This window comes from Amphiprion ocellaris, chromosome 23, assembly GCF_022539595.1.
Source record: "Amphiprion ocellaris isolate individual 3 ecotype Okinawa chromosome 23, ASM2253959v1, whole genome shotgun sequence".
Taxonomy (NCBI): Eukaryota; Metazoa; Chordata; class Actinopteri; family Pomacentridae; genus Amphiprion; species Amphiprion ocellaris.
This window is the reverse complement of record NC_072788.1, coordinates 15667954-15694972: the sequence shown is the minus strand read 5'-3', so window position 1 is coordinate 15694972 and position 27019 is coordinate 15667954. Positions and strand designations below refer to the sequence as shown.

General features: G+C 38.9%; 1 protein-coding gene across 2 annotated transcripts in view; it reads right to left on the bottom strand.

Moving 5' to 3' along the window:
* rbpjb (recombination signal binding protein for immunoglobulin kappa J region b) overlaps nucleotides 1-27019 on the bottom strand; it is a 90338-nt gene that overhangs the window by 7215 nt on the left and 56104 nt on the right. For both annotated transcript variants that reach the window (XM_055008044.1, XM_023277306.3), the window contains exons 2-7: nucleotides 16295-16333; nucleotides 7963-8058; nucleotides 3961-4126; nucleotides 3386-3560; nucleotides 2655-2792; nucleotides 1608-1720 (exon numbers count right to left, since the gene is read on the bottom strand). In XM_055008044.1, coding sequence (XP_054864019.1) covers nucleotides 1608-1720; nucleotides 2655-2792; nucleotides 3386-3560; nucleotides 3961-4126; nucleotides 7963-8051 — 681 coding nt within the window. In that variant the 5' untranslated portion in view covers nucleotides 8052-8058; nucleotides 16295-16333. The remainder of the gene's footprint in view (nucleotides 1-1607; nucleotides 1721-2654; nucleotides 2793-3385; nucleotides 3561-3960; nucleotides 4127-7962; nucleotides 8059-16294; nucleotides 16334-27019) is intronic.

The following is a 27019-nucleotide window of genomic DNA, read 5'->3' as shown; positions in this document are numbered from 1 at the left end:
TAATGGAGAGAAGATACAGAGAAGGACATAAAAACAGGAAGAACAGAAAATTAAGGAAATTGCAGAAAACATGGTAGAAATTGAGGAAAGTGGTAAAAATACCATGATGTGAAATTAAATCAGAAGGAAATGAGGGAAGACAAAATTACAGGACATGAAAGTGGTAGAAAAAAGGTGACCTTTATATTATCTCCTGTTTAAAAGTTTGCGAAACAAGTTTATTTGATTTCTTAAAAGTGACAGCAGAGCAGAAGACTGAAACCTTTTTTGTTTCATTTGTACAAAGACAAAGTCTAAGAACACCAAGGTGCTGTTGAGTGGAGACTAAGAAATACAACCACACATTGCAAATTCTCAAAATGTAAAACTATTCCTAGTTAAAGAGCAACTTGCAGGGTGAATTTTTGTATGTAAATGAATAACTTTTTGTCTGAAAAGTTGATTCATGATCATATATGTTTTCTAAGACACAAAGTTGGACGTTGGGGTTAAAAAGTAGCCATTTTCTTTTACATTGTGAAACATCATGCCTCACAAGGGAGCTGTCTCTTGGCGACTGTGCAGTGGCACAGACTCTGAGAAGCTGTAACTTAGCAACTTGGTCGTTTTTGCTAATTACCTGGCATTTCACAATTTTTCATCTTGCTTAATTAATGTGCAGACTGAACAAACTTCAGCTGGTCTGGCCATTCCACACATTTCCTAAGAATGAAGCTGCTTTCGTGCCTGGGCTACTTGTGCGCAAGTGAAGAGTGCAGCACTAATTTTTAGAAAGGAGGACTATGATCTAGAGATACACTGCAGTTCCAGATAGGATATCTAAACCAAAACCACGTGAGATGGACAGCAGGTATTGTTCTTTGACAGCTGCTTCAGTTTCAATATCAGCAGCAGCTTCTGGTTGTGATACTGGCAAGAGCGACAAGATACAAATTCATCAGAGATTCAGGATGATGAAAATGAAAACTGTGCGCTCTAAGTTGTTTGCAAACTTCTAAATTAGTGCACTCCCTCCCACCTTTCTGTTTGTCTCTCAAAAGCGAAAGACGTTTTATCCTGGTATATTAATTTTTGTTATGCTAAGTATTAATACTGAAGTATTAAATGGCAAGTACTCGCTGTGTTATAAGTGATAGCAAAAGTAATAATATGGTGCTGTAACACAAAATTAGCTAAAGTTATTTAACAACGGTCACTCAGCAAGACACTACTCCACTCTCCACCGGTTCTCCTTAGACCAAAAATGCATTTTTCGCAGACGGATGTTATTTCTTCAATTCTTGTCCACAAAGAACAAAAACTACTGTAAATGTTATTGTAGTGCAGTTACACACATCTTTATTAAATCTATTTCCTTCTTTATTTCGATTGACTGAAGTCACCAACCTGCAAGTTGCTCTTTGACATAACACCTCATTTATCTATTGAACCCAGAATATTGATCTATTCCTTTAAACTCTTGCAATTTCATTCTCCCAGTGATTTATCATTGAATTTTCTTAGCTGCTGTCTAATGAATCGGGATCCCTATGACACACAAAGATAAAACATTGTAACCTACTAGGCTTATTATAGTCTCTGTGTCACTCAAATTATGTAATTGTTACCAGTCTGGGCAGGGCCATGCCAGTGACAGAGCAAACCAGCTTGACTGTCTGTCCATAGTGGATGTAACCGTCTCTCACAGTGAACTCTTCTCCTTCTGACTCCTCATCATCCACTGGAAACACAAAAATACAAGAAAAAAGCATCAGCGCTGCAGTCAAACGCCCACAAGCCTCATTGCTTTTCAAACACTATAACCCACTGTTATTCAGTCAATCATTCCTTTTGTCCATGATGAATCAGCTGTGCGATTACTATAATACAGTATGGAGTTACATTTATAACAAAGCATTCAGAGAGTGCAGGACTCCACCAAGGCTGTTCATTCCCCCATACGGCATTTTCAGAAATGCAGCATTTGTTCATTAGTTTCTGATGCTCAGAAATCACAGCAAGATAGAATGTGGCCATTCAATATAGATGTAATCACACAAAATGACCTTGCGCTGAGCACAGGTGTGGGTTATGCATGTGTATGTTATGTATGGATACCGAATCTCGTGACCTGAATACGTAGCAGGCAGCGGGAGTTGATGGGAAACACCCCCACAATTTAATCAATTGTTCCTTGTATGATTTCCGACGGATAAGTCCCGATAAGTCCGCAACAGTTGATTTGTAGTAGGATCGCATTCATGTGATCGTCAGCAGGCAGCTGATGTAGTGTTCACTTCTTGTAATGGTTACAGTTACGCCATGCCACTGTCTCACCAATGATACAGAAATCTTGAACAAATCCGTGGATCCAGACTTTAAGCCGCATCACAGCCAAAATCTAATCAACTGGCCCTTCTCTGAAAATTTCAGCCAAATCCGTTGGTCTGTTTTTGAGTAACGTTGCTAACAGACAGACAAACAAATGTCATCGCGTAACTCCAATGCATTCCTTAGCGGAGTAATGAACAGAAACAGAGACGCATGACAAGAAAGTGACAAGCTGATAAATTTCATCAGATTTTCCTCACTTTTCTCATGCTGGACATCCCTACAATCCTTTTTGTACACTGCTTCTTCTACAGACAAAACATTGTAACCTTGCTGACACTCACACAGGTGGATGTAAAAAGCGCCCCACTGCTGGGAGCTGGCGTGAAAGTTTCCGCCTTCCACGTGTAGATAACGTGTACTGACTGTTTGGGACCGCAGTCGGTTGAATAGTGCCACCTTGGTCCCCGATGCAATGCACACTGTGGACAGGCAAGAGCACACAAACACAGAAAGGTTACACAATGACCCAAAAGTGGACATGGTGCTTTACAGGTCAGCTGTGTTAAGAGTGTGATATAACAGGTACGAAAGAAGACATGACACATGGTGGAAATCAATGAGGTGCTGTGTGCGGCACAGGTGTGCTGCAAGTGACATGACTAAAACAATCAATTTACAGCTACACTGACCTCTAGTGGTTGGAAATAGTACAGACATTATTATACTACACACCAACTTTCAAAAGTAACAAAGTGCTTTACACGAGAATGTAACTACTGAAATAGTTTAGTATTAAATTAAACTTAATTAATACAGTGAGGATACAATAAACAGTGATGGAAATTTAAACAGGTAGTAAAGGCAGAGAAATATGCCAGAACAAGACAAGAAATGAAATAAGTGAGCACGTAAAATGCACTGCAGTTTAAAGGTGGAAAAGGTCAGCCAGCCTATTGACTCTTTTTCACTCATGATGTGTTTTCCAACGTAAAAAAACGAATAAATTAAGGCCCCATGAAGGTCACAGGCCAAACATATACATCGTCTGTATGAGATTCAAACACACACTCACAGTCAGCATTTTTGAGGGACTGCTTCTTTTTCGAGGGCTTGGAGATGACTTTGATCCTCTTGCTGAGGAAGACACCGATGTCAGCACTGTTGCCGTAGAACATCTTGACAGACAACATGAAGTGCTTTCTTTTGTCGGAGTCAGATATGTACAAGGTTTTGGCTGTGCAATAATTCTGGCGATTAATATGATGATGTTGGGGAGGGAGGAGAAGAAACAGAAAGGAAATAAATCATTAGATTTTTAAATTTTTTTTACTGTTAATGACTGAATCTGTGGAACTTTTCCAAAAAATGTACAGTCACTCGTCAGATAAAACACTGTTATACAAGGACACTGCCCCCATTCCCATTTAAAATAGCAATTTAAAAGCAATTTAAATCATATTTTACACAAAATTTCAATGCCTACTCATCACCACTGTCAATAGAAAACCTCCAAATGCACGAAAGGTATATAAGAAATTTACTGTACTATTACTGAAAAGCTCCTGGAGGCAAGGTGCATAGCTACGGCTGCTAAATGTGAAGCGAAATGACAGAGTGACGTCAAGTACGTGTGGGCAAGTGTTGTACCTTTCCCTCTAAGTTGAGCTGTTGCATTTCTTGGTCGCTGTTGCCTATGCCAATGAAGGCACAAGGCTGCGACTCCTGCTCAGAGCAGCCGTCTCGCTCCATCTGTTCCTTCTTTTTCTTCCAGCCGCTGCCCATCAGGTACACACAGGGAGGAGGGCAGAAGAACCTGGACACAAGCACATATACGCATGATTTCTTGAATTCAAATCCCAAGACAACGTGAGAAACGATGATAGCTGTTTCAGACACAATCGTCAAAGTAGTGACATTTGTAGAGGTGACGCCTGCCTGACACTTGAAACAGTCTTTTCAGCTGTACCAATGATTAAGTAGTTTATTGTTAATATTATTAGAAACAAAATAAGAAGAGAAAAAGGAGGAGGAAGGTGCAAAGGGAGAGGTCCTGACTCAGATACATCTGATAATGAAGGCACAGGTCCAGGCAATTTTTGACCTACTGACTTGTGTGCACTGCAGTAACAAAGTGGAGGATTGGAGGCTTCTGTGTGCACAGCTGTCTAGCTAATGTGTACTTTCACCTGTTAAAGTATTTAGAAAAAAAAATCAAGTTTCAAGTCAGAGTCTCCCACAGTCCAAAGATATGCTGAGGTTAATTGATTATTCTAAATTGTCCGTAGGTGTGAATGTGCTTGATTGTCTCTATATGTACCCCAGTGATAGACTGGTGACCTGTCCACGGTGTCTCCTGCTTTCACCCCAAGTCAGCTGGTATAGACTCCAGCCACCCAATGACCCTAATTAGGAATAAGCGGTGTGTAGATAAAGGATGGATGGATGTCAGAGTCAATCTTTACATCAATACATGCAAAGTAAGACAACTATATATCAGGTTGATTAATACTATGCTGTGTGAAGGGCACATCAAATCATGTGCTGGTGCAACCAGCTGATAAGGCTGGTAGCACAAGTGCTAACAGTGGAAAAGTTGGAGTCGTTCATATTAAAATGATTTAAGTTTAAAAAAAAAAATGCACAAAGCATGTGTTAAAATAATAAAACACATGAACCTTGAACCAGAAATAATACATTTGAACAGCATATGTCCAAAGACCCAACTATGAAAGCAACTACGTGAGGAACTCAAAAAGCTGGAATAATAATAGAAACCAAATAAGGTGCATCTCTTCATTTAGACCAGAAGAGGGCAGACCTGTACCAAGCTTCAATCACAGTCAAAAACCTGTATCAACGTGCTGTTTTGTGCAACTGCTCTAAACCCTCTATCTTGAGGCTGTCAAACTTAATCTAGCAGATGTTACCATGATCAGTCCAGCAAAGAAATGATCTATTGAGGAAATATAAACCAGTATTTCAAATAAATAGCAACTTTTCTTCCATTTTAGAGACTACATACTTCTCCTGTTCTTCTCTCCTGAAATATTGTTACTAAAAGTCAGGAAAAAAAACGTCATTACAAAAAAGTGATAACTTCAGTTTTTGGTAGAAGAGAAATCAAGTCATTCCTGAACCAGCACACTTCAAATAAATTCATGTGCGTCAGTGTGGAACTGGAAAGCGACCTATTTCGCAACACCAGTGTCTGTCTCTGTGGGTGTTTGTCTACTTTCACCTCCTATAAAAAGCGCAGACAGAAAGAGGCAGCTAGAAAGAGGGAGACGGCACATTAAAATTCTCCACGCACCCACTTTCTGGGGTTTCTTGGGCTCCCTTGTGACAATACAGAAAGAAGTAATCAGAGATGCGAGACAGACACATAAAAAAACACGAACACAGGGTGCGCAGGCCAAAGAATGTTGAAACATTGATATGCACACATACCTGACTGTGGATCTGAATACAGTGATTGTGGCTGTGATACAGCAGAGATACCTTTGGGATTTGCTTAGCAGACTCATTCAGACACTTTTCGGTATGAGGCCGGATGGTCTATTGGTTACTTAAGCTGTGATCTTTACAAATTCAAGCCCTGTACTGGCATGCCATTGAGCAACTCACAAACCAGCAGCGAGGCAGCTGATTCCGTACAAGCACGCATATGTGACAAGAGCGTTTGAATGGTTCCTTTCGTTGCCTGACTGGTGTCACTTTAACTGGACAAGACAGCAAAAAATTATCTGAGGAATTCATCTCAGTCTCAACCTCTTTCCCTCTCTTTCTCTCCTGTTGTGCTCCAACTCTCAGAGGTGTCTCAGAGCTGGCGTACAACGGCTGATTTGCCAAGAGATAGGCCTGATGAGATCGCAAGCAGCGCTGCAGCTTGGCCAAGAAAACAAGCAGAGAATGGAGAGCTGAAGAGAGTTGCAAAATGAGCAAGAGGTGGAGGGGGTTAGGAAAAAGCTATAAAAAGTCTGAAAGTGAGAAGTAGAAAGGTGAGAGCAGAGTTACAGGAAGGGTTTGAGGAAGAAGAGACAAGTTCAAGAGAGCAGAGTAGGAAAAAAAGAGTAGGTGTTGTGACAGCCAGTGATCACCCTTCACTCTTACAACAAAGCAGGGTAAAAACAGGTTAGGTTGCCCTGTGAACCTCTAAGACCCATACAATCTTGCTCTTGAAGCCTTACAAGTAAATACTCTGTGGTTCCACCAGGACATTCCCCCTGGAGAATTTATTCTCCCTTATTTTCAAAGCTTCCAGCTCCCCTCTTCCTGCTCTCTGTGGCCTTCACCTGAACATAGCCTCCTGCAAAAGGTCACCACTCATTTCCTCCTCTGACCTCTGTCGATATGGGAGTTCAGAGGGGTCAAGATAACCACTTGGAACAGAGGCAAGTTGGAATGGATGTTTTCCATCCACTCTTTAGCCTGATCCCCTTGAGTGATGTAGGCTATCTGTCCATAAATCTTTTCCATAAAGGGGTTGACTTTTCAAAGGCAGACAGATTGAAAAACAAGGCTTCGTATGTTGCTACATTAGTTATGCACTACAACATAGGAGGTATAATACAGTGGTCAAAATGGTATTATTTCTTACAGGATTGAAGCTGTGGTCTTGATGTAACTCCTATGACATTCAGCTATATCTCTCTAAGATGGAAACCAGCAGTTGGTCATTTAGGTTTAACACAAAGAACAGGAAGCAGCAGCAGCTAGTACGCTGTTGGTCAAAGAATACTGTATCTAAGTACAAAATCATAACGTGTTGTTTCTGTTTTTTAGTTTTTGTGAGGGTTAAACAAACAAACTGTACCATGCTAACTGGTGAGCTTTTGAGGTGCTGGTGGGTTGATTGTGTTCAGACAAAGCCAGGTTAAGCAAGGTGCTGTTTATAGTCTCCATGCTAAGCTAATATAAGCAACTGCTGGCTATAACATCAAATACAGTATCAAATGTAGCCAGCAGATGCTAGAAATTGCCCAAAGATTTCTCCCTAAAAGTCAAAGTGCTCCTTTTAAAATGAGAAAAACACGGTTTCACAACTGTATAAATCCTAGAGTAGGCACATTTTCCATCTACGGCTGTATTTCCATTACGTGTTACATGCCGTTTCTTAAGAATTGCGTTTGAGAATTTTTTTTATTATTTATTTTTTCAGAAGTTCATGAAATCTAACCCAATTTTTTAAAAGTTTTTATCTGTAGTGGTCTCTGAGTTTTTCAAACAAGAATTTATGTGGATCATGGGAAGCAGAATTATAATTTACATATCTCGTAGATGGTTTAAGTTTTCTTTCTTTCTTCTTTTTCATGCTGCTAGCCTGTGGCAAACACGCTGTTTTGTATTTGGCGTCTGCTGTGTTTATTACAACTGTGCAACGTAGCCTATAGCGCCACCTTCTGATGACACTATGCAACCTAACTTATTCACTCCAAAGAAGCAAATGGAAACAAGACTAATCTGCATTTTCAATTCACACAGTTCGCTTCATTTTTGCTTGACAGTGGTATGGAAACACGGAGTATAAATCTACTAAATTGTCAAAAAGCTTAATGACTTATATTTATTGTCCAAGGATTATGAAGGTCTGCAGAAACCTTCACAGAGGGAGGACACTAACGAAGAGGATGCTGTTTATATTCCACTCACCTTTTTTCATTGCCATAGGACTTCTGTGCAACTTTTGCATGCAGGATCATAACAGTTTGGTCACCTCGCTCCTTCAGGTAATTCCTCATTGCTTCTCTGCAAGACGAAAAGAGGGGAGACAGAAAAGAAACACTCATTAAGAGGCTATTTTGTGATCTGGCAGATGAGGTAAAGTGATATCGGGTGTGACGAAACTTAAAGCTGAAGCAGAGGGAGCTTCTAGGGTTGGTGTAGGGGTCAGTGAAGATTATCGAGCAGCTTTTAGAAGGCCATGCTTTAGTGTTGCTGGATGGAAAAAAATAAAGGCGCTTGAAGTGTCAAGTATGGAATGAGAACATACAGAAACCCATACAGTATTCTCGCAATGACCTCTGGAAAGCCTCAGAGCCTGCACAATCTGCTCGCCAAAAAGCTATGTTCTCCCCCAGCTGGGTCCATTTGAGGGTGGGGGTGGGCTGAACTGTTAATGACCGCCTCAGAGGGACAGTGAGGAGCAAGGGAGAGGAGCGTGGGGGAGAAGAGAAGGGAGAGGGGGAGACGAAGAGCAGGGACTGGGGCAGAGAGGTAAAAAAGAGAGAAAAGGAAAAGAAAACACCAGAGCTGAAAAAACAAAAACAACAGGGCTGAGCTCACCAGCAAAGATTCCTCATCTCGTGTCAAAATGTTGCAAGGTCCGTGCTCAAATTACTTCTGTCAACTTTGCCAAAATCTCCCATCTCCCCACACACCTCCCCACCTTCTTTACATACACACGCCCAAAGTTATTTCGGTATTTCAGAGGACTCACGCAAAACTGAAAAGCACAGAAGGTGAAAGATCAGGCTTAGATGCACTATTAAGACACATCAGATGCGTGGATAGTCACACACCAAGTCCCACATATGCACAGATGTTAGTGACACCTGACACGCCGGGGTGCTCAGAGGGCTTCCCACTCAGACTCACACAGCTTTCCACTCTGCCACGCAATACTGGCCCGCACGCTCGGGTTAGACAGGGCCTTTGTTATGAAAAGCAAGGGGCCCCTCACAGTGTAGCTGTGGGAGGGGGACACAGAAGAGGAGGATGGCTGAGAGTGATTGTGGTTTATCCATTCAATAACGGACTGCAAAGTGCTTTATTTCTTGCTTCACGGTGTGATGAGACAATAATTTTAGCAATACTTCAGTCTCATGGCTAAGCTAGATCGTGCTTGTTGTGCATTCAGTATTTTCCAAATCACTGATTGCCAGTCAATACAACTGAAATTGTTAGAGGTGCAATCCAAGTGTTCCAAACATTTGATGCCATTTAAATGATCAGAAGCAGCCTGATACCATTTAAACACCATATGGAGAAAATTATATCAAGACAGGAATAAGACCCTAACAGCTCCTGCCAAACTCTGTCAAAAGCAGTGGTTTGATTAAAACATTTTACTTACTTGTATGGATATGCTTAAGATGTGACTGCATTAAAGGACGTGATCTTTCTCGGGGAAGTGAACAATTCTCTCACCAGCGTCATACGCAGATATACACACGCACACACACGCACACGCACGCACGCACGCACGCACGCACGCACGCACGCACGCACGCACGCACGCACTTAACCCCAGGGAGACTCCTGTACTCACAGCTCTGATTGATTATACAGAGAACACACAGTCCAGACCTGCTGATGTCAGGCCTGCAGGGCACATGTCAGTCCTCTGATGGTGACTCTGACCTGCTGCTCTTGCAGGAAGGATGACATCACAGATATGACCCACACAGACACACACCTTCCTATACACAGTCAGTATCTATATCAATCACTTCATATTTTCCACCATCCCATTAACATTCAGTCAATGTACTCAGCACTGGTGTTCAGAAGTTGATCAAGCTATTGGTGAGGACTGCAACTAACAATTATTTTCACTGTCAAATAATCAGTTTGATTATTTTCTTCTAATCCATTAGTTGTTTTATTGATAAAAGGTCAGAAAATTGTTTAAAAAAAAAAAAAAAAGTTAATTAGTGTCTCCATTAGCCAAGAAAATCTTTTCTAATGTCTTGTTTGTCCACAATTCAAAGACACACATTTTACTATCGTAGAGTAAAAATTTAATTTAAAAAAAGAAGAAATTTAGAGAGTTAAAATGAATGAATTTCAAGCTCATTTTTTCTTTAAAAAAATTAATGTAATTGAAGAGAAGTTCTCATATTATTGACTATTGTGGCAGCTCTACCACTGGTGAGAGGAAAGTTATATTTTGCTACACCATACCTTTGATCATAATAGTTGGATACAATCTCTTTTTTTTTTTAAATCAATTTGTTCAAAGCAATTTGAAGCTTCCAAACATACACAATTATTTTCCACTCATAAAAACTATCTAAAAACTTCAGAGTAAAAATGTTTAAGTGTTAATGGCAGTGGAAAGTCTGTTCAAAACAAAAGTACAAAAAAGTGCATTTATAAGTCTATTAACAAGGTAAACTAACAATTATTCTCTAATGGCTTCTGGTATAAAATTAAACTTCTGTTTCTTAGTTTTACTTGTAGGCAACCACTGGAATTAGCTTAAAGTAGCCAGGAATGACATGTGAGGTCATGGATAATCTCTGAGGATGTGTTCAGTGTTATGATCTCTGTGCTTTCTCAGTGGTGTTTGAGCTGAGGTTAACAACACTTTGCAATCAGCTCTTGTCATTTTGACAAAGGGAAGTAAAACAGCACATGAATGGAAAATGGAATTAGACCAGCCACAATCTGAGTCATCCTTATAATTAGGGAAATAGCTTTATCAAATATTCAGAAACATTGCCACTTAGTTATTGCATGACACCACAATCAAACACTAGTGCTGGGTAGGTTACGTGCAATAGCCTTTGCTTGTGGTTAACACTGTTTCACCAAACCATTCCAGACCACTGTGGCTGGGTTGGGGAGAGACCATTCCCCATGAAGACAGAAATACTTCAGCATAAGATTTAGCCTTTTACTCATTGTGGTTCTGTATGTACCGTCATCTGCAATGCCCTCTTTCACACTGACAGTCACTTCAGAACTCCCCAAAATAACCTCTGAATAGATAACAAAGATGCACCACATGTGGCAACGATTACATGTAACAGGATAGCCTATGATCAAATGAATTACACAAACCCATCTCTATAAACTTGTGTTGTGTGGCCAAGCATTGTTTAAACCCGCAGAATTTCATATTAAAATATTGTGGGGTTGGGTTTCCCACTAAATTTTAATATAAATTTCTGAGTTCACAAAGATACAAAATGTGTCAGTTTAAATTTGGGGCAATATGTATAAAATAACGAATAAGACATCTAAAATATTATGAGACATCACAAAATAAATTTGCTCTATATGCAAATTTGAAAATATTAACAGCTTTAAACAAGTATTTGTTACATTTTTAAATAACACAGATAGAAAAATTATCACTAAAACTGTGACTGTGTTAAGAAATAAGGATTTTTGAAAAAAAATAAACCTTTAGGAAAATACCAGGGCTTTCTGTAAGCAACCCATGACATTGAAATAGGCAGGTCATTCATAACACAAGAGCAGCATTTCAAGTACCAACATATCAAGTACTGTACATTCTCCAATCAAGTTAAATAAAGTAATGTTAATTTAAAAAAAAAAAATAAAGAAAAGCCCATTTTTCTAATCATTATTAAGGACTTTGACATTAACAAGTTTTTAGAGAAGTGTAAATATCACAATGCCAACCTTTTCAAGAAGTAATGAAAAAGGGAGGCTGTACTCCAATGGGCTAACAAGTCTGCCACCGCCACCAGTAGAAAACATTGGAAATGTACTGCTGCATGTAAATAAGATTATTCATTTTCATAGCAATGTGAGCAGCTTAATGGCAGGGTTTCTCTGGCATAGAAGAATTTTTGGTTATAGGCAACACCAAGGGAAACTCATACGTACCAAAGATAACAGGATAATGCATGCATTTTTGTCAAATAAGGTAAGACAGACTCATTGTCTTCTGTTGGCAGAATGATTACGCTTACTGTCGTGCATAGTCACTACCCAAATGTCCATTCTTTTGTCAGGAAAAAATCCTAATATTTTCATTTTCAGGATCGGGGCAAAAAATGTAATATTTTGTGCATGTGAATCTAGTCAACAACACATCAAAGCAGATGTGTGCAAATAAAATTTTGTCAACATGACAAGGTCTAGTCACAGTATAGGAGTGTATCAATAAATATGTAACCACAGCACATTCGTCTTGTAAGCACAAGTAGTCGCGTAAGCTTTTGCCAGGCACATGACAAACCACAGTCACACTAGAGGTTTCTAGTAATAAGCAACACAGTCAAAAAACTTTTTAGATCATTTCAAGGCTTTATGAAACACGAGTAAAAATCGGGAGAATAATGGGAGGACTGTTGTCCAAAAAGCTGCCTATAATTATGGATATCTGTGAAGAAAAGACTGATGTCACACATTTAACAAACCCTCAGGACAGGGGGAAGGTACATAAACTAATACTCATGAAAGTAAAGGGATCAGTGATGCTTCGGGGGATAATAGCAATGGCTGAGTGATCACTCATCTCTTACACCGAGTGGAATGCAGGCGCGCACACACACACATACAGCGTAGTCAATCTTTTCCTTAGTGCTTAAGTCGGAAGGAGAAGTGAGAGAGACAGTGACCAACGCACAGCTCAACTTCCTGTGCAAGAGTAGCGTGCAGACACACAACATGTTAAAAAATTCTTTGTGCAATTTAACATGAAATAAACTATTAAGGAGAGGGTAAATTACAAACGATCAAAAACAAATACATTGAATGTAGAAGTAGCAATAAATGACCTATTTCTGAAGACAGAACGTATGGGTAAAGGGCATTTCAACTTCAAGTGAACCAGACACACCCACATATGATATAACCAGCAACCAGAGACAAGCAATGACAACGCAGGCTTGCAAGAGGAGCTGAATCACCATAGCAGAAAAGCAAACAACCACACAGAAAGTTACAGATAAAGTGGTGGACAAGAATCAAGTGACATCGGAACTTCATCCAAGCAGCAGGTTTAATTTCTGTTGGGCTGTATTTAGGTCGAGAAAATGTGCAAAAGGGCATTCAGCAAGTGCGAGTTCAAGAGAAGAGGAAGGAGTGTCAGAGGTGAGGAGCGAGTGAGGGATGAGAGATTGAGTGAGAGAGAGAAACAGAACCGATGCTGTGAGAGGTGAGGAAAAAAATGTGCCAGACAGATTTGCAAAAAGAGACAGATTCAAAAACAGGCACGATGGGGGGTGTGCGTTTGTGTGTGTGTGTATGTGGGGGGGCTGGGTTTAGCCCGGCTACAGATGCAGCGGAGCAGACAGGCATCTGTCCTGTACATCTGCCACAGCGTCTACAGCAGAGCGGGACTGTCACAAGACCCCCTGTGAACACACACTCGAACACACACAAAGAGTGGAGGGGCATACTAATACACACGTGCACTGTGAAATAGCTCAATTAAGATGATCAGACTGCAATTAGTGTGTCCCCTTATGCATCACAAAAGGTAGATTACACACATTTGTCGTGTCAAGCTTGGGTGAAAACATTAACAAGCCGCCACTTTGGGTTGCTTAGCCTCCTTTTAAACATATGCTCCATTTAAGAGTCTAGGAGAAGCAACATACAGATAAATGCCTGCCTCAGTGTTTGATGTCTGACCTCCAGAAGATGCTTGTGAGCCTCTAAGACACTGAGAGAAAACTGCTTGAAACAACACGATCTTGCAATAGCTTGCACTAAATCTTGGCTCTGATATTTTACTACCTAAGAACGAGCTAATAAATCTTGTCATTATGACACTTGTGTGAGTTGTCTTACAGCCTGCGGCATCAACAACTAATGAGGTGGATAAAAACAAATTTATACAAGAAAAGCACTCAGAGAGCGCAGTACTCCGCCAAGGCTATTCAGTCGCTGCATCATTTCGGACGGATGAAATCTTGGAAAAATTTGTGGCAGAAATCACGGCAATATAACATAGATGTACCCACAAATAAAACTACCTTGTACTGAGCACAGACGTGTTATGCATGTGTATGTTATGTATGGATACCGAATCGCATGACCTAAATACAGAGCGGGCGGCAGGAATTGATGGGACTCAGAAACACCCCCACAATTTAATGAATTGTTCCTTGTATCATTTCCATTGGGTAAGTCCCGATAAGTCCGCAATGGTTGATTTGTGGCAGAATCGCAATCATCGTCAGCAGGCAGCTGACGTAGCTTCACTTGTAGTCACAGTTACAGTGACGCCGTGCTGCTATCTTGTAATGATACAGAAATCCTTAACAAATCTGTGGATCCAGACTATAAGCAGCATCACTGCCAAAATCTAATCAGCTGGTCCTTGTGTCATTTCTGAACTTCCTTGAAAATTTCAACCAAATCTGTTACTCCGTTTTTGAGTAATGTTGATAAGAAACAGACATACAGAGAAACCAACGGCGATCATCGATGAACTCCGCCTCCTTGGTGGATTAATAATTTAAATAGAGTGAAAGCTGAATGGGACATTAAGTTCTTGTTGTCATGGAGAAGCAAGGGATTTCACATGTGAATTAACCATAAATGTGTTATTGTACAGTAAGATGGAAAAACTATTAAAAAAAAGATTGTATAAAATCTACTGATGAACAAAAGATGAACACACCAGCATGCAACTCCACATTGAATAATAGTCGCAGCAAAATCTATCGTTGTTAGGCTTAATTTTGAGTTCAAATTTGAAAGTTTTGACAAAAGAAGTAGATAACTGAAAAGTGGTTTCTGCGAAGCTTTTCCATCTGCGGTGATGGATTCTGCAGAGCTGGTCCTACCTCTTTTGTTTGGGAGAACTGGCCCTTGAAGTGGCAGCTCCCCCAACAGAGGCAGCAGCTTATCCAGCCTGCATGCTCATGTGTCTGTTTGCGTGTAGATTTGTGTATCTGTCTGAATCTAAGATGTGTATGTGCATGCATGTGCACTCATATCCAGTGTATGTGTGTCATGTATTGTATTTCCAGTTGAGTAACCTTCCTGACAGTGCTGCCCTGCAGGACCTGGAGCTTTAGCTGCCCTAAAAAGCCCCCTGCAGGATGCTGCACTATTTCAGCGATCTGTGTTTCTGTCCAACTGAAAACCAGGGAACTATAGCTGCTCAAAGGGAAATAGTGGGTGTTCGTAAACTTGCAGCCATGAGGACACTAAGGCAGATTCATAGACACACAGAACAGAGCATCATGATACATGAGGTTACAACCACACACACATACAAACACACTCAAGCAGTTCTGTTTGTGCCTTTCGGCTGCTGGGTAGAGTGTTTCATGTCCGTCATGTTCCTTGCCATCAAAAACCATCAGACAAATCGAAGGGCCAGTGCAAGCCAGCAGACTGGCAGCACATGAATGAAGAGGGGGGGGACATCAAAAGGTGCTGGGGCCCCTTTTTCCAAAACCATGCTTGGCTGTTCCAGGCAATATGCAACTCCTCATTTTCCCTGCTGAGTGCCACGCGCAAAGACCAAGCACATGCACAGACACAAAACACACAGGCAAACCAATGCTTGTTCCCAGTAACAAAGACAAACACCAAGAGGCAAACAAGTGCGTACACATACACACCCATTTGGCCTCCAACTCACATACACACAAACCGCCATAAGAAAGCCACAACATCCATCAACATTGTGTGTTCACCCGAACGCTACTCCAAATGACTTGGAACAAACTTAAGAAGAACAGAATAATCAAAAACGTGCAGCCTAACTAGTCAAAGCTATGCTTTGATAAGGTGAAATATTACTTCTCTGGCACGTTTCTCCACAAACAACTGAAGAAAAAGGTTTATTATATTAACACATGTCCCAAAGGACTTGAGTCTACAGAGATCTAACTAATAAACTATTGATAGCAGGAAAAAAAGTGATGTAAAACAGCAAGGGTCAAAAGATAACAGATGTCCAAAGCTAGAAGTATGGTTGATCAGGCCAACACATGCAATGCTGCTGTAACAAGAACAATAACATTTAGCATAATTATTACAGATGTATTTCAAATGTAAACTGCATCACCAACTTTTAGAAATCACAAATAGAAACAAGAGCTTCTGCATCCCAATAATGACAAGTTGGTCAACAGTGAATGTTATAAAATTTTCTGGCTATGGTACAATAATTACACTTAGAACAGGAGTTAAAAATGAGGTAGTTCTTCGGTAGTTATTCACAAGACTGTGTCTACAGTACCAACAAACAGGGACATACAAATACTACTATGACAACAAAACAAGATCTAAAAGAGAACACGTGTGTGTTCACACTCACCTTGTTAGGCGCTGTGGCTGAGGGCGCTCCCCGAACTTCCTGCAAAGACAGAGTGAGAAGAAAACATGAGTGGGCCGGTTATCAACCACAAACACATACAGAGTAAACACTACACTACAAAGTGGTGCATGTATACACAAACACACACTGTGGCCTTGACAGTGTGTAGTGGCAGAGTGTTCAATCAGAGGCCAGTGTCGTGATGTGTATTTCTGTGTTTTCATGGCAGCAGGCAGGTTAAAGCAGGTGTACACAATGAACTTTACTCAAACTAATTCCTGTCAATGGCATGTCAAAACAAGTTGTGCATCAACGGAAAAAGCTCCTAGTTTCAGATTAACTTATCATTACACATATTACTACTATAAAATTTCAGAAACTCAAGTGCAACAGCAGAAAAACCTATAGTTCCTAGACTGCCAACACATATTTGAAACTCAGCAATGAGGTGTGGATCGCTTGAGGTTACAGTGACTTCAAAGTGCACTCAGTGGATATGTACACATACTTATCTCTGCTATCTAGGTTTTTACAACCTATAGCTTTAAACATGTCAGTGATGTAAACTGTATTTTTTGACTATATGAAACTAAATCCATTGAAGGCAGAAAACTACTAAAAATTTAACAAATGCTTCTACATTGTTTTCAAACTTTATGTTTATGGATCTAAATTTTTAAAAATGGAACAAGTGAATCTGACTTAATTTCTTGACAGTGCTTCTACTTCAATGGTACAGAAGAGCTGCAGGCAAATTTCAGTTGGACTAAGAAAGCATTTAACATTTTGAAAACTACATAGTACAGGGCAAATTGTTCTGCATATTTAAAGATAAAAACTGCACATACATAACCACGTAATCGCTATTTTCAATTTAACAGTGGGTGAAACTGATTAATATATTTTGCAAATGATGTGAGCCAAGTGTGCCGAAATATAGAAAGAAAAAATGTTTGAAAATGATTAGACTAAACTCTATCATGCTGACAGCCAATAAGTATTTAAAATTAAGTATATAAAAGTTAATGCTTTTGGTAACATATCTGCAGATGAACTTGATGTGTTTCTTCTAACCAAAAAGATAACTGTCTCCTTCCAAAAATGAACAAAAGACATTTCAGAAACTAATGATTCAGCTGTTTCCTAAATAAATATGCAGTTTTGCCGTGGTGTACAGCTATCCCCACATGACACACAGGAAACAGTTCAACTTTCCTCTAAGTATTTAAATCAAGTTATTTGACAGTCAAAGTGTTTGCAATGCTGCAGGGTGCAGGGCTGCTCTGAGGCCTCCCCAACACTAAATCTACAAAGAAGAAAAGCAAGAGGTGACCTTTGTCATGTAAACCTAAAACTGGGAGGGTGACACATCCATCATGGCTCATTTTACTTTTCAAGCATTTCTATGATGTCTTTTCCACTCAGCTTGATGTCGTGCCATTTTTAGCTTCCCATCTTCATGACATTACCTTCACTAAACCACTAACAGTGTCATACACCTCCAAGCACTAGGACGACTCTGCCATCAACATGGAAAGCCAACTTTAAGTAGAATTCAGCCTGTTGGCTGACAAATCAGCAAACTGTGAATGAGTCATACCTGAAAACTCTTAGTCATAGAATGCATGTAGCAAGAAAACCACCGCCAACACCACATTTACAGAAAAGGGCTGCAAACTTACAACATCACAGCAGAGGATGACTATTTTATGGTAAAGAAGCAAAATGTATGGCATGTTATAAGCAATACATTCTGGTGAGGACAGTTCAAACATTTTACACAGTGCTAAAAGAGACAAAATACAAAGATGTAACTACACAAGTACAAAAAATAGCCATCAAAGCATAATAACCCTTGCCATAAAAACAAACAAGCAGAGCCATAAAATTAACAGCATTATATCGAAGACAAGTGTGAAATATTTTGCTTAATGCAAGTCACTGCTAAATCAGAATTTATTTTATCAGTTTTACCCTAATGGCATGACTGAATTTCAAACAATTCAATAATTTGTTTCCACATTATGTGAATAAATCAAATTAAAAAGGAACAAAAGAAGCGTACTTAAAAACCAAACCTCAACAAAAGTCCTGTATATTTTCAAATAAAAACCTCTGTCAACTATCAAGAGAGGCGTGAACCAAACCAATGGCAGTTACAAAACAGTAGAGATAAGAGTAAAAAGTAAAGAAAGCAAAATATAAATAAATAGTAACCATTTACTTCTTCCTTTCTATAGGGTCTCTCTCATCGTCTTTGGGTTTTTACAGGACGTGTTTGTCACGAACAACACAGTGTGTGCCCTATGCATCAAATAATTAGTCTAGTTAGTCTCATATAATCACATTTTGGTTTTACAGTGTTATGGCGCATGGAGAGGTCTTACTGAAGTGTGAGTTCTACCTGCAAATCTGTGGTAGTGCATCGTTTACTGGCACACTGGCCAGATTAAAGTCTGCAACTAGCATCATCCTAACAGAGAGCACAAAGGGGCAGCCAGAGCTCTAAGATCGTCCAGTATGGTTTACATCCCCCGCCTGGGGGTTTTATAGAAACACAGTAAATTATCACAATAGGAAATCAGATAGAAGCTATGTGAGAAAATGAAGGCTGGTTAAAAAAAACTTAAACCTCTTTCATTTCTTATAGTCTCATTACCGTCTGTTTTAACCAGACTAACATGCTTCAACAGCTTCCAAATTATTATAAACTCTTTCAAATCAAAAAGCTATATACTCACAGTTTCTTGCTATTTTTTTGTATTTAGTCAGTGTGAATTACACAATATACCATAATGCTTGCTACACAGCACACAGGAGTAGGAGTTTTAAAAACAGCGCTAGTTTTATTTATGGAATCAAGGCTTGATTTTTATTCAAATCAGTACACCAAGAATCACGGACTATCTGATTATTTCCCACAGACCAAGGTCACATCTTTAAATATCCTGTTTTGCCTGATTAAGAGTCCATAGTACAAAAGATTTAGTTCAATATCATGTATGAGAACTGGTTAAAAGTTTTACCATGCGGACAATGTTAAATTATTGTAAAAAAAAAAGGCATGATAACTCAAAATGAGGGACAGAAATAGCAAAAACAGCAAGTGAAAGAGGCAGGGGGGGACCTGAAAGCATGATTGGTGCCAGAGCCAGAAGGAGGGATTGGAGGTGGAATAATTATAAAGGAGGGCAATCAATAAGGTTCCCACAGTGAAACAGTGATGCCTCAACTGGCTAATGGATTCCAGACGGCTCTTCTCTCTCCCCTCCTCCTGCTTCTAAACCTCACCCCAACCGCTGCAAACAGGGAGCGATGGAAGAAGGAATACTGCAGGGAAAGTGTAGAGTGAGATTAAAGGCGAGGCGAGGTAAGTAGAAGTGGATTCTGCATTGTGGAAAGATGGAGAACAGGATGTATGTAGAGATAAAACATTAGGATTTAGAGGTGCATAAAGAGGAAGAAATGGAAGGTGAAATGGGGGGAGATGGAGTGCAAGAAATCATGTTTGCACATGAAAAATGAATTTCCCATGGCTGCATTTAGCCACTTTTTAACAAATACATTTCTTATAATCATGTTTTTTTTCCAAGTACATGCCATTGAATTACATAATAGCTGTGATTTTAGATTTATTCACAGTATGTATGCATGAAAATTGAAGTCACCAATCTCAGCCATATTCAGGTACTTCCATGGGGTTATATGAAAATAGCATTGACAGCAAAAAAGGTTTTACTGTGAAGCAGAGCAGCACAGAAAGAGATGAAGGTGATCGAATGTTAAAGACATGGGTTAGTAAGTTCTGTGAAAAACCACCGTCCACATTTCCAATTACCTCCACAAACTGACTCGAGACACAAACACCAACAAGAAAAGACGACCAAGCACAGGAAACCACAAAAGGTAGAGTTGCAAACAAAAGGCTTGCTGACTGTTGCATCTGCAGTTTTTTTCTGGTAGATTAGGCGGTAATGAGCAGCTACATTTCAAGGCAGTTCATCAAGAGTTCGGTTTGAAAATTTTTCTTCATTTTAATGTCACTGACATAAATGCGGTATCTGACTTGTTTCGATGGTGATGAGTTTCAGCAAAGCCTTGGCTCTTGCGGCAACTGTATATGCAGCCTGATACAACTGAAAACTGTTGCTGGACAGAATAACACATTCTACAGATATTTCGCCACTTATATTTTAATTAGTTTCCATTGTCTTATCTCTGGTCTGCACAACCTGCAGTTCAACTCAGTTAAATTTAGCAAATTTACCTATGTAAAGTGCATTTATATAGCACCTTTAACAGCACAAAGTCACAGAGTGCTAGAATTGAGTGATTTTGATTAAATATTGTGGTTATAAAGCTTGTGTTTGGATATTTGGATCCTTTTCTGGGTTTTAATAAATGCAGTTTCTTAAAATAAAAACATCTCATTCAAACTCATCAGTGACTTTTAGGGTTAAAATCCACTATTTTTGCCCATTTCTGTCGAGTGTTTTGCCTAGTTTTGTCTCTGAATTTCAATCCAGTATGTATGTGCTCAAGCTGCTACACAAATGGTTATTAAAAAGAAAATTTGCTTTCTCATCTTTTTTTATGCACACAATGCCCTCTAATGAGTCAGAGGAGGAGTTTTGCTCTCCCTTCCCTCCTACCTTCCTTCTTCTTCCTCCTCCTTTTACCACTGATTCCTCTGGACACAGTGAGGGTAAAGACACTGTGGCCAAACAGCAGAAGTAAGAAATGAAGCAACATGTTACAATTCTCTACAATTAAAAATGGATTGTAAGCAACAATGATCAGTGAGGAAAACCAAACACACCTGTTATCTCTCCCCTCAGAAGCAATGTTCTAATCTAGTGTCCAACAGCATACAACGTGTTCTCTTACTTCAAGTGACTTTAACGGGTGTCAAGTAAATGTCTAAAATATAAAAGAGTAACACAAAACAACTGACAACATCCTTATTCAACACTGCATGTAACAGTATTTCTCAAATGTATTTCAAGTACATGCTACTAAACTGTTGCACTGGCTGAAATTCTGCCACTAAACTCAACCCAATAAAGAAAGTGGGGAAGCAATATATTCAGAAGTAAATGATTTTCATTTAAATAGCGCAAACGAAGTATGACACCTAACTCACCCTCTTATTTATCTTTCTGGAAGTTTTTTTTTTTTTTTTTTTAAAACAAACAGAATACTGCATTACAAATAATTATTTCAATACTTTATATAACTGCCTCTAAATACAACATAAGTGGTATTAATTTATAAGTCACTGGATAAAGCATGTAGTTCAAGCGTGTGGAGTCTCTGCTTTAACAACTATCAAACTCATTTCCCACACATTTCATGTTCTTTTCACATCTGTTTATGAACCCTGTAAAGGACCTTTTCGCTTTGCCAATATCCTTTTAGGAACCTGATAGACCCATTAAACTGCTAAGCCAACTTGCTGGTAGCTTACCCTGGCACAGTTACTAATGGGTTAGTGTGTCAAGGGCAGTGAATGGTATAAGATGGGACAAACAGTCATTCTATTTACGAGTGAGCAGTGGAAGAGTATGTTCTGACTGTAGTTTCACTGGGAGGTACTGAGGTGTACTAAAAATTCTTGTCTATCAGTCCAAAATGGTAACATTTAAGTGTTAAGTACTTCTACTACAGTTTCTTTAAACATGCAATTTTGAAAACATCAACACAGAATAAAAGTTTGCATCATGCAAACATCAACGATGCCAGAGTCAGAAAAATTCAAGATTATTGCCAACAATTTAGTAAAAATTCTCATGTAGAATCTGAAGTTGGAAACAATTTGCCACTACTTTGACATACGATTAGTTATAAAAATCTTCTAAGAAACAAAACGTCCAAAACTTGCAGGTTCTAGTTTCGCAAACCAGATATGTGACGTTTCTATTTTGCTTTTTGTAACTCAGTATTTTTGGATGTGAACTGTGTACAATCCCCACACTGACTACCTTTTACTTTTGGTCACCAAAATATAACCATTTCATTCACTGTTCAGTCTAAATGAGTTTGTGCTCGATTTGAAGAAATTCCCTAAAGGTGCTCCTCGGATATTGCATTACTGAAAATGGGATGAACAGTCAGACAACCTAAAAACATATAGCCTCTGACCGTCGACAGTGCAGAGGCATTAAAATGAGATTTTTATCTTATTGGCAATCTAATGTTCCTATCTCTTCTTAAACTGCATTATTTTAAAAACAGATTCAGCCTGTTCTGTTATGTTAATTGGTATACAATTGTAATCACATCTATAATCATCATGAACATCTGAAGAGCAGTGTTTTTACTGATCAGAAAGATTAACATCATAAGGCATTTTACAACTAGAGATCATGGTGCATCAAAGAGCAAAGCTTTCCACCAAAGCTGCTGTGAATTTGCTGCATTTCTTATCTATTGTATGTGTCTAGTAATATATAAATGTATAACTAAATGTATTCAACCCCATGCAGAATACAAGTAATATGGTTTTCATCACAGTTACAGGATTTTTTTTTTAAATTCTTGAAATAAATACAGACTTGATATGACTAGACAATACCAAAAAATGACCAAAAAAAAAAAAGTCAGCAGCTATCGTATGCAGTCAGCATTACTTTGTATTTAATTTTACGGACTCTGCCTAGCAGAAGCACCTTGTTTTGCTTCGCCTGTTGGCTTGTCTGGCTTGTGACTGACAGAATGAGGGTCCTAGCAGAACTGCAGAGAGCGTTCGCTACTGGTTAAAAGTTGTAGACACACACAATCAGAGACAAACAAAGTTGAAGTAACACCCTGATTTCTGACATGTCACCTGTTTGCCTGAACGCATACATTAATCTGAGACAGTGAAGGGAACAGAGTGTAAAAGCTTCAGGAGAAAAATTTCCATTCTGAACTTTATCGGGACTGTCAGTTTCTCTTTTACAACAATGGATTAGTTCTGAATTGTTCTCAATGCTGTTTAGAATAAAACTAGAGCTTGTGAATCATGGGAAAATTGATAAAAGGTCTTTCATGCTGCCAACAACAATATACTGAGAGCACAATAAAATGCTTGTAACATTATGGCAAGTATGCTGGCATTGAACCGCTAACACTAAAATATCCTGAATATCTTCACTCAAAAGGTTTTCTGCAAATACACAGATATGGCTTTTCAAACTGCATATTTACCCAAAAATATGAACGGAAATAATGCCAGGTATTCACAACATAATGTAACATTTTTTTCCCCAATATGCTAATATAAGTTGTTTATATTATCAATTCCAAAAAGCATCTTCTATCATTTTGGCTGCTTTAGAAATACACACAGATGGTCACAAATATTCAGAAACTGAAACCAGACTGACACTTTAATTTCTCAGACAGACCATATTTTTGTGGTAGCTTATTAAAACCCAACACCTCTAACCAACAGCAGATACGACAAAGACACTGAGTGAAACTCCACACTAAACCTCCCCTCAGGCCTCTTTCACAGAACACACACGCAACCGCAAGTCATAGTGAGGATCACTTAAAACATTCTTTTTATTGTCAAATCTGAAACAGAGATGGCTGACAGTAAACCAGTCATCTAGAAATCAGAGGGGAGTTCATGCAGTGAAATAGGAAGTATGCCTTTTATATACAGTTCATCAGAATTAATAAACACACTACTTTTTTTACCTTTTAAAAACTACCTTTTTGGTACTGTATCTTTATTTTATTTTAAGGCTTTTGGCCAGTGGATAGCCTCTTAAAAGTTCCTGGCAATGCAAAACTATATTTAATATGTAGATATTTATGTAGATAAAGACATTACATCACAGCAAAAGTTGTATAAATTAAGTGAGGACAGATTTGTGACCGTTGTTGACCTCCTAAAGAATCTTATTTTAGACTGAAATGTCACAACCTGCTGTTTTATTTATTTTAATTGGATTAATATGTGATGTGGATAAGAGCTGATTAAATTGTTGCCGATTACCTTTGGATTTTGTACAGTTGGTTGGATTTAACAAGCAACTTTAACATGTAACACTTTTGAATCTGAGGAATTTTATTGACATATGAGAAAGCAAACAATTGAGAAAGTAGTCAGCTGAGGGGAAAAAATCTGAAAATAAATGCTAGTTGAAACCCTGACCTGACCCTGAAATCGCTGACATCCCTCTTCTATGGCAGACATCCAAACATCATTCTTTTATAAATTCTGCCAATACTGACTACAGGAACAAACACTTAAAAGTGGCTCCAAACTGTAGCTTTCATTGATAAATTCATTCTCAGATGTCTATTCAAGTTAAACATACTACAGAAGTAGATCTGCAACACCATGAGACATTGGTAATAGAATAAAATTAACCTCTGGATGGCGCATGGTGGGGAAGCAGGGAGGGTTCTCTCATCATTCTTTGACAGGTAACATGACATATGAGGTTCTAGTGACAGGGAGAGATGGCAGTTGCTATGAATAGAGGATCGACCACCCACCTCCACATGCTAACACACAAACACGCGTTAACACACGTCAACACATGCACACGCAACGGGGGGTTGATTGAGAGAGTGTGAACTCAGCCTGCCGTTCATACGGGGATGTGTTTGACAGCTGTGACTGACAGTCCAAACAGTTCTGAGGAAAAAACACACATCAACACCCGAAGGCTCCGAAGACCAAAATACACACCCTGACATGTCCTCAGCGCTGTGTGCTAGACTGAAAAGACACTTACACCAACACAAAAGTGCAGAACACACACATATGCTTTTTGCTCTGTTGCACAAGCACATATCTGACACATCTCTAATAAATCCAACCGGAGCAAACTTTTCCTTTCCATGGTAGCATGTGAATAGTAAGGCAAGCCAACTTTATTTCTGCAACACATTTCATACCAAGAGCAATCCAAAGTGCATTATAGAAAATAAATAGTAGCATTCTAACAATATGACCAGATTAATGTTTTCAGACTACATGACCTTTAAGAACCAGTAATAATAATAAAAATAATAATTTATTAATGCCAGAAATTTTAAAAGCATCGTCAGATTTTCAACTTTACAAGGGTCCTTGAAATCAATGTGTTTGACATGCAGTTTCATCAGAAAAATTAACTGCATATATGCTTAAAATCATGATACTTCTTTATTCTACAGGTCTCACTATAAAACTAGCAACAGTTCCAAAGAAGCAGAACTTGTTGATTTCAAAGAACTACTGCAACACTTGATAAATGTGGTGGACTTTATTGGACCGCTCAGTGCCATGCTGCGGTAATATTTATCACATTTAACACTGATGTGGAGTGATATCTGTGGTGGGAAGAAGCACCGAGAAAAGCTGCCAGTTGTCATGATGAAAATTTCCTTAAAGAAGCGCAAAAAATAAAAAATAAAAACAAAACACCTCACCAATGATCCATGGTTGAACAATCAAATTTCTAGTTTTCTCCACATACACTTTTCCATTTTTGAAGAGCTGCATAGCACATTTGTGTCACCATATACATCCTTGTAACATCTTGATGGAGGAAGATAAATCTGTCGTTTCATTTCATAGAAACTATACAAAACACTACAAAACCCCTCTGTTCATAGGAACTGGGAGACACTACGCAGGAAACAATTTCTCTGCTCGCAGGAACTGAGACACTCTAACAAGACTGAACACTTCAACATAAAAAAGGCCATGTTGCCTTTTTCGAGGCAAAGGTGATAGGCACAGAAGCTTTGCCTTTTACATCAGATATTTTGTTACATGTTTATGGTGTCAACGTCATTAGTCACATAAGTGAACAAAACATGAAGTGTGTTAAAATGACTGTAAAGGCTAAGATTGTTTGATAACAGTAGAAACACAGATGTCATTCAAATAAATACATTTACCGTAGCTGATGCTCTTGTTCGAAATGAGCCATTACAGGGCTTTTCTGTGTTTCTCAAGAAAATATGACTTCTAAATAATACACTGGGTTTTACTAACTGTAAACTCGTTTGCAAAATGTATATGATCCCCATGACAGATTACAAAATATCTGCGAGATCAAAGGAAGCTGGTCAGGGCTAAATGAAAATCTATACATAACTCTGTAGATAAGAATAATTTGTCTGGCAGAGCATTATCGAAACAGCTCAGAGCTCACAGGAATCTACTGCAATATATAAATTTGGAACTTTTGTTTCATAAATTACAACAATGCAAAATGTTTTGACCGTAGCACTGGCTGAGCACTTTCATGTTTTCTCTGGATTTTAAATAGACAAACATAGATGGACTAACACGCATACATCTATCTTTTGTAGACCTAGTACTTCCAAGGGGACCAAAACACAACACACAGATGCCAGACACCATCATTCATATGCTCAAGGTCGAGGGTTAGGGTGTAGCCTCTGGGGTCAACTAGCAGGCAGTGTTCTGCATAAGTGTGCATGTGTATAGCCCAATCCTGATTATACGACCATACAACGATGGGCTTGGCCTTAAATCACTTTCTGATTCACTGAGGCTGATGCACAAGGCTCCATCTGTCAACAGGAAACCCTTATGATCTAAGCTCTGATTACAAATTAAATACACATGCTATTATAAATTTGTTATAATTAAGCAGATTGTTTATCATACTTTTGTATGGTCAGCATTAACACGGATATATTAAAACTGATACAAAATGTGCCATATTTGTCAAGCGTAAGTTTCAATCGCCGCCTAAATAGTTTTCA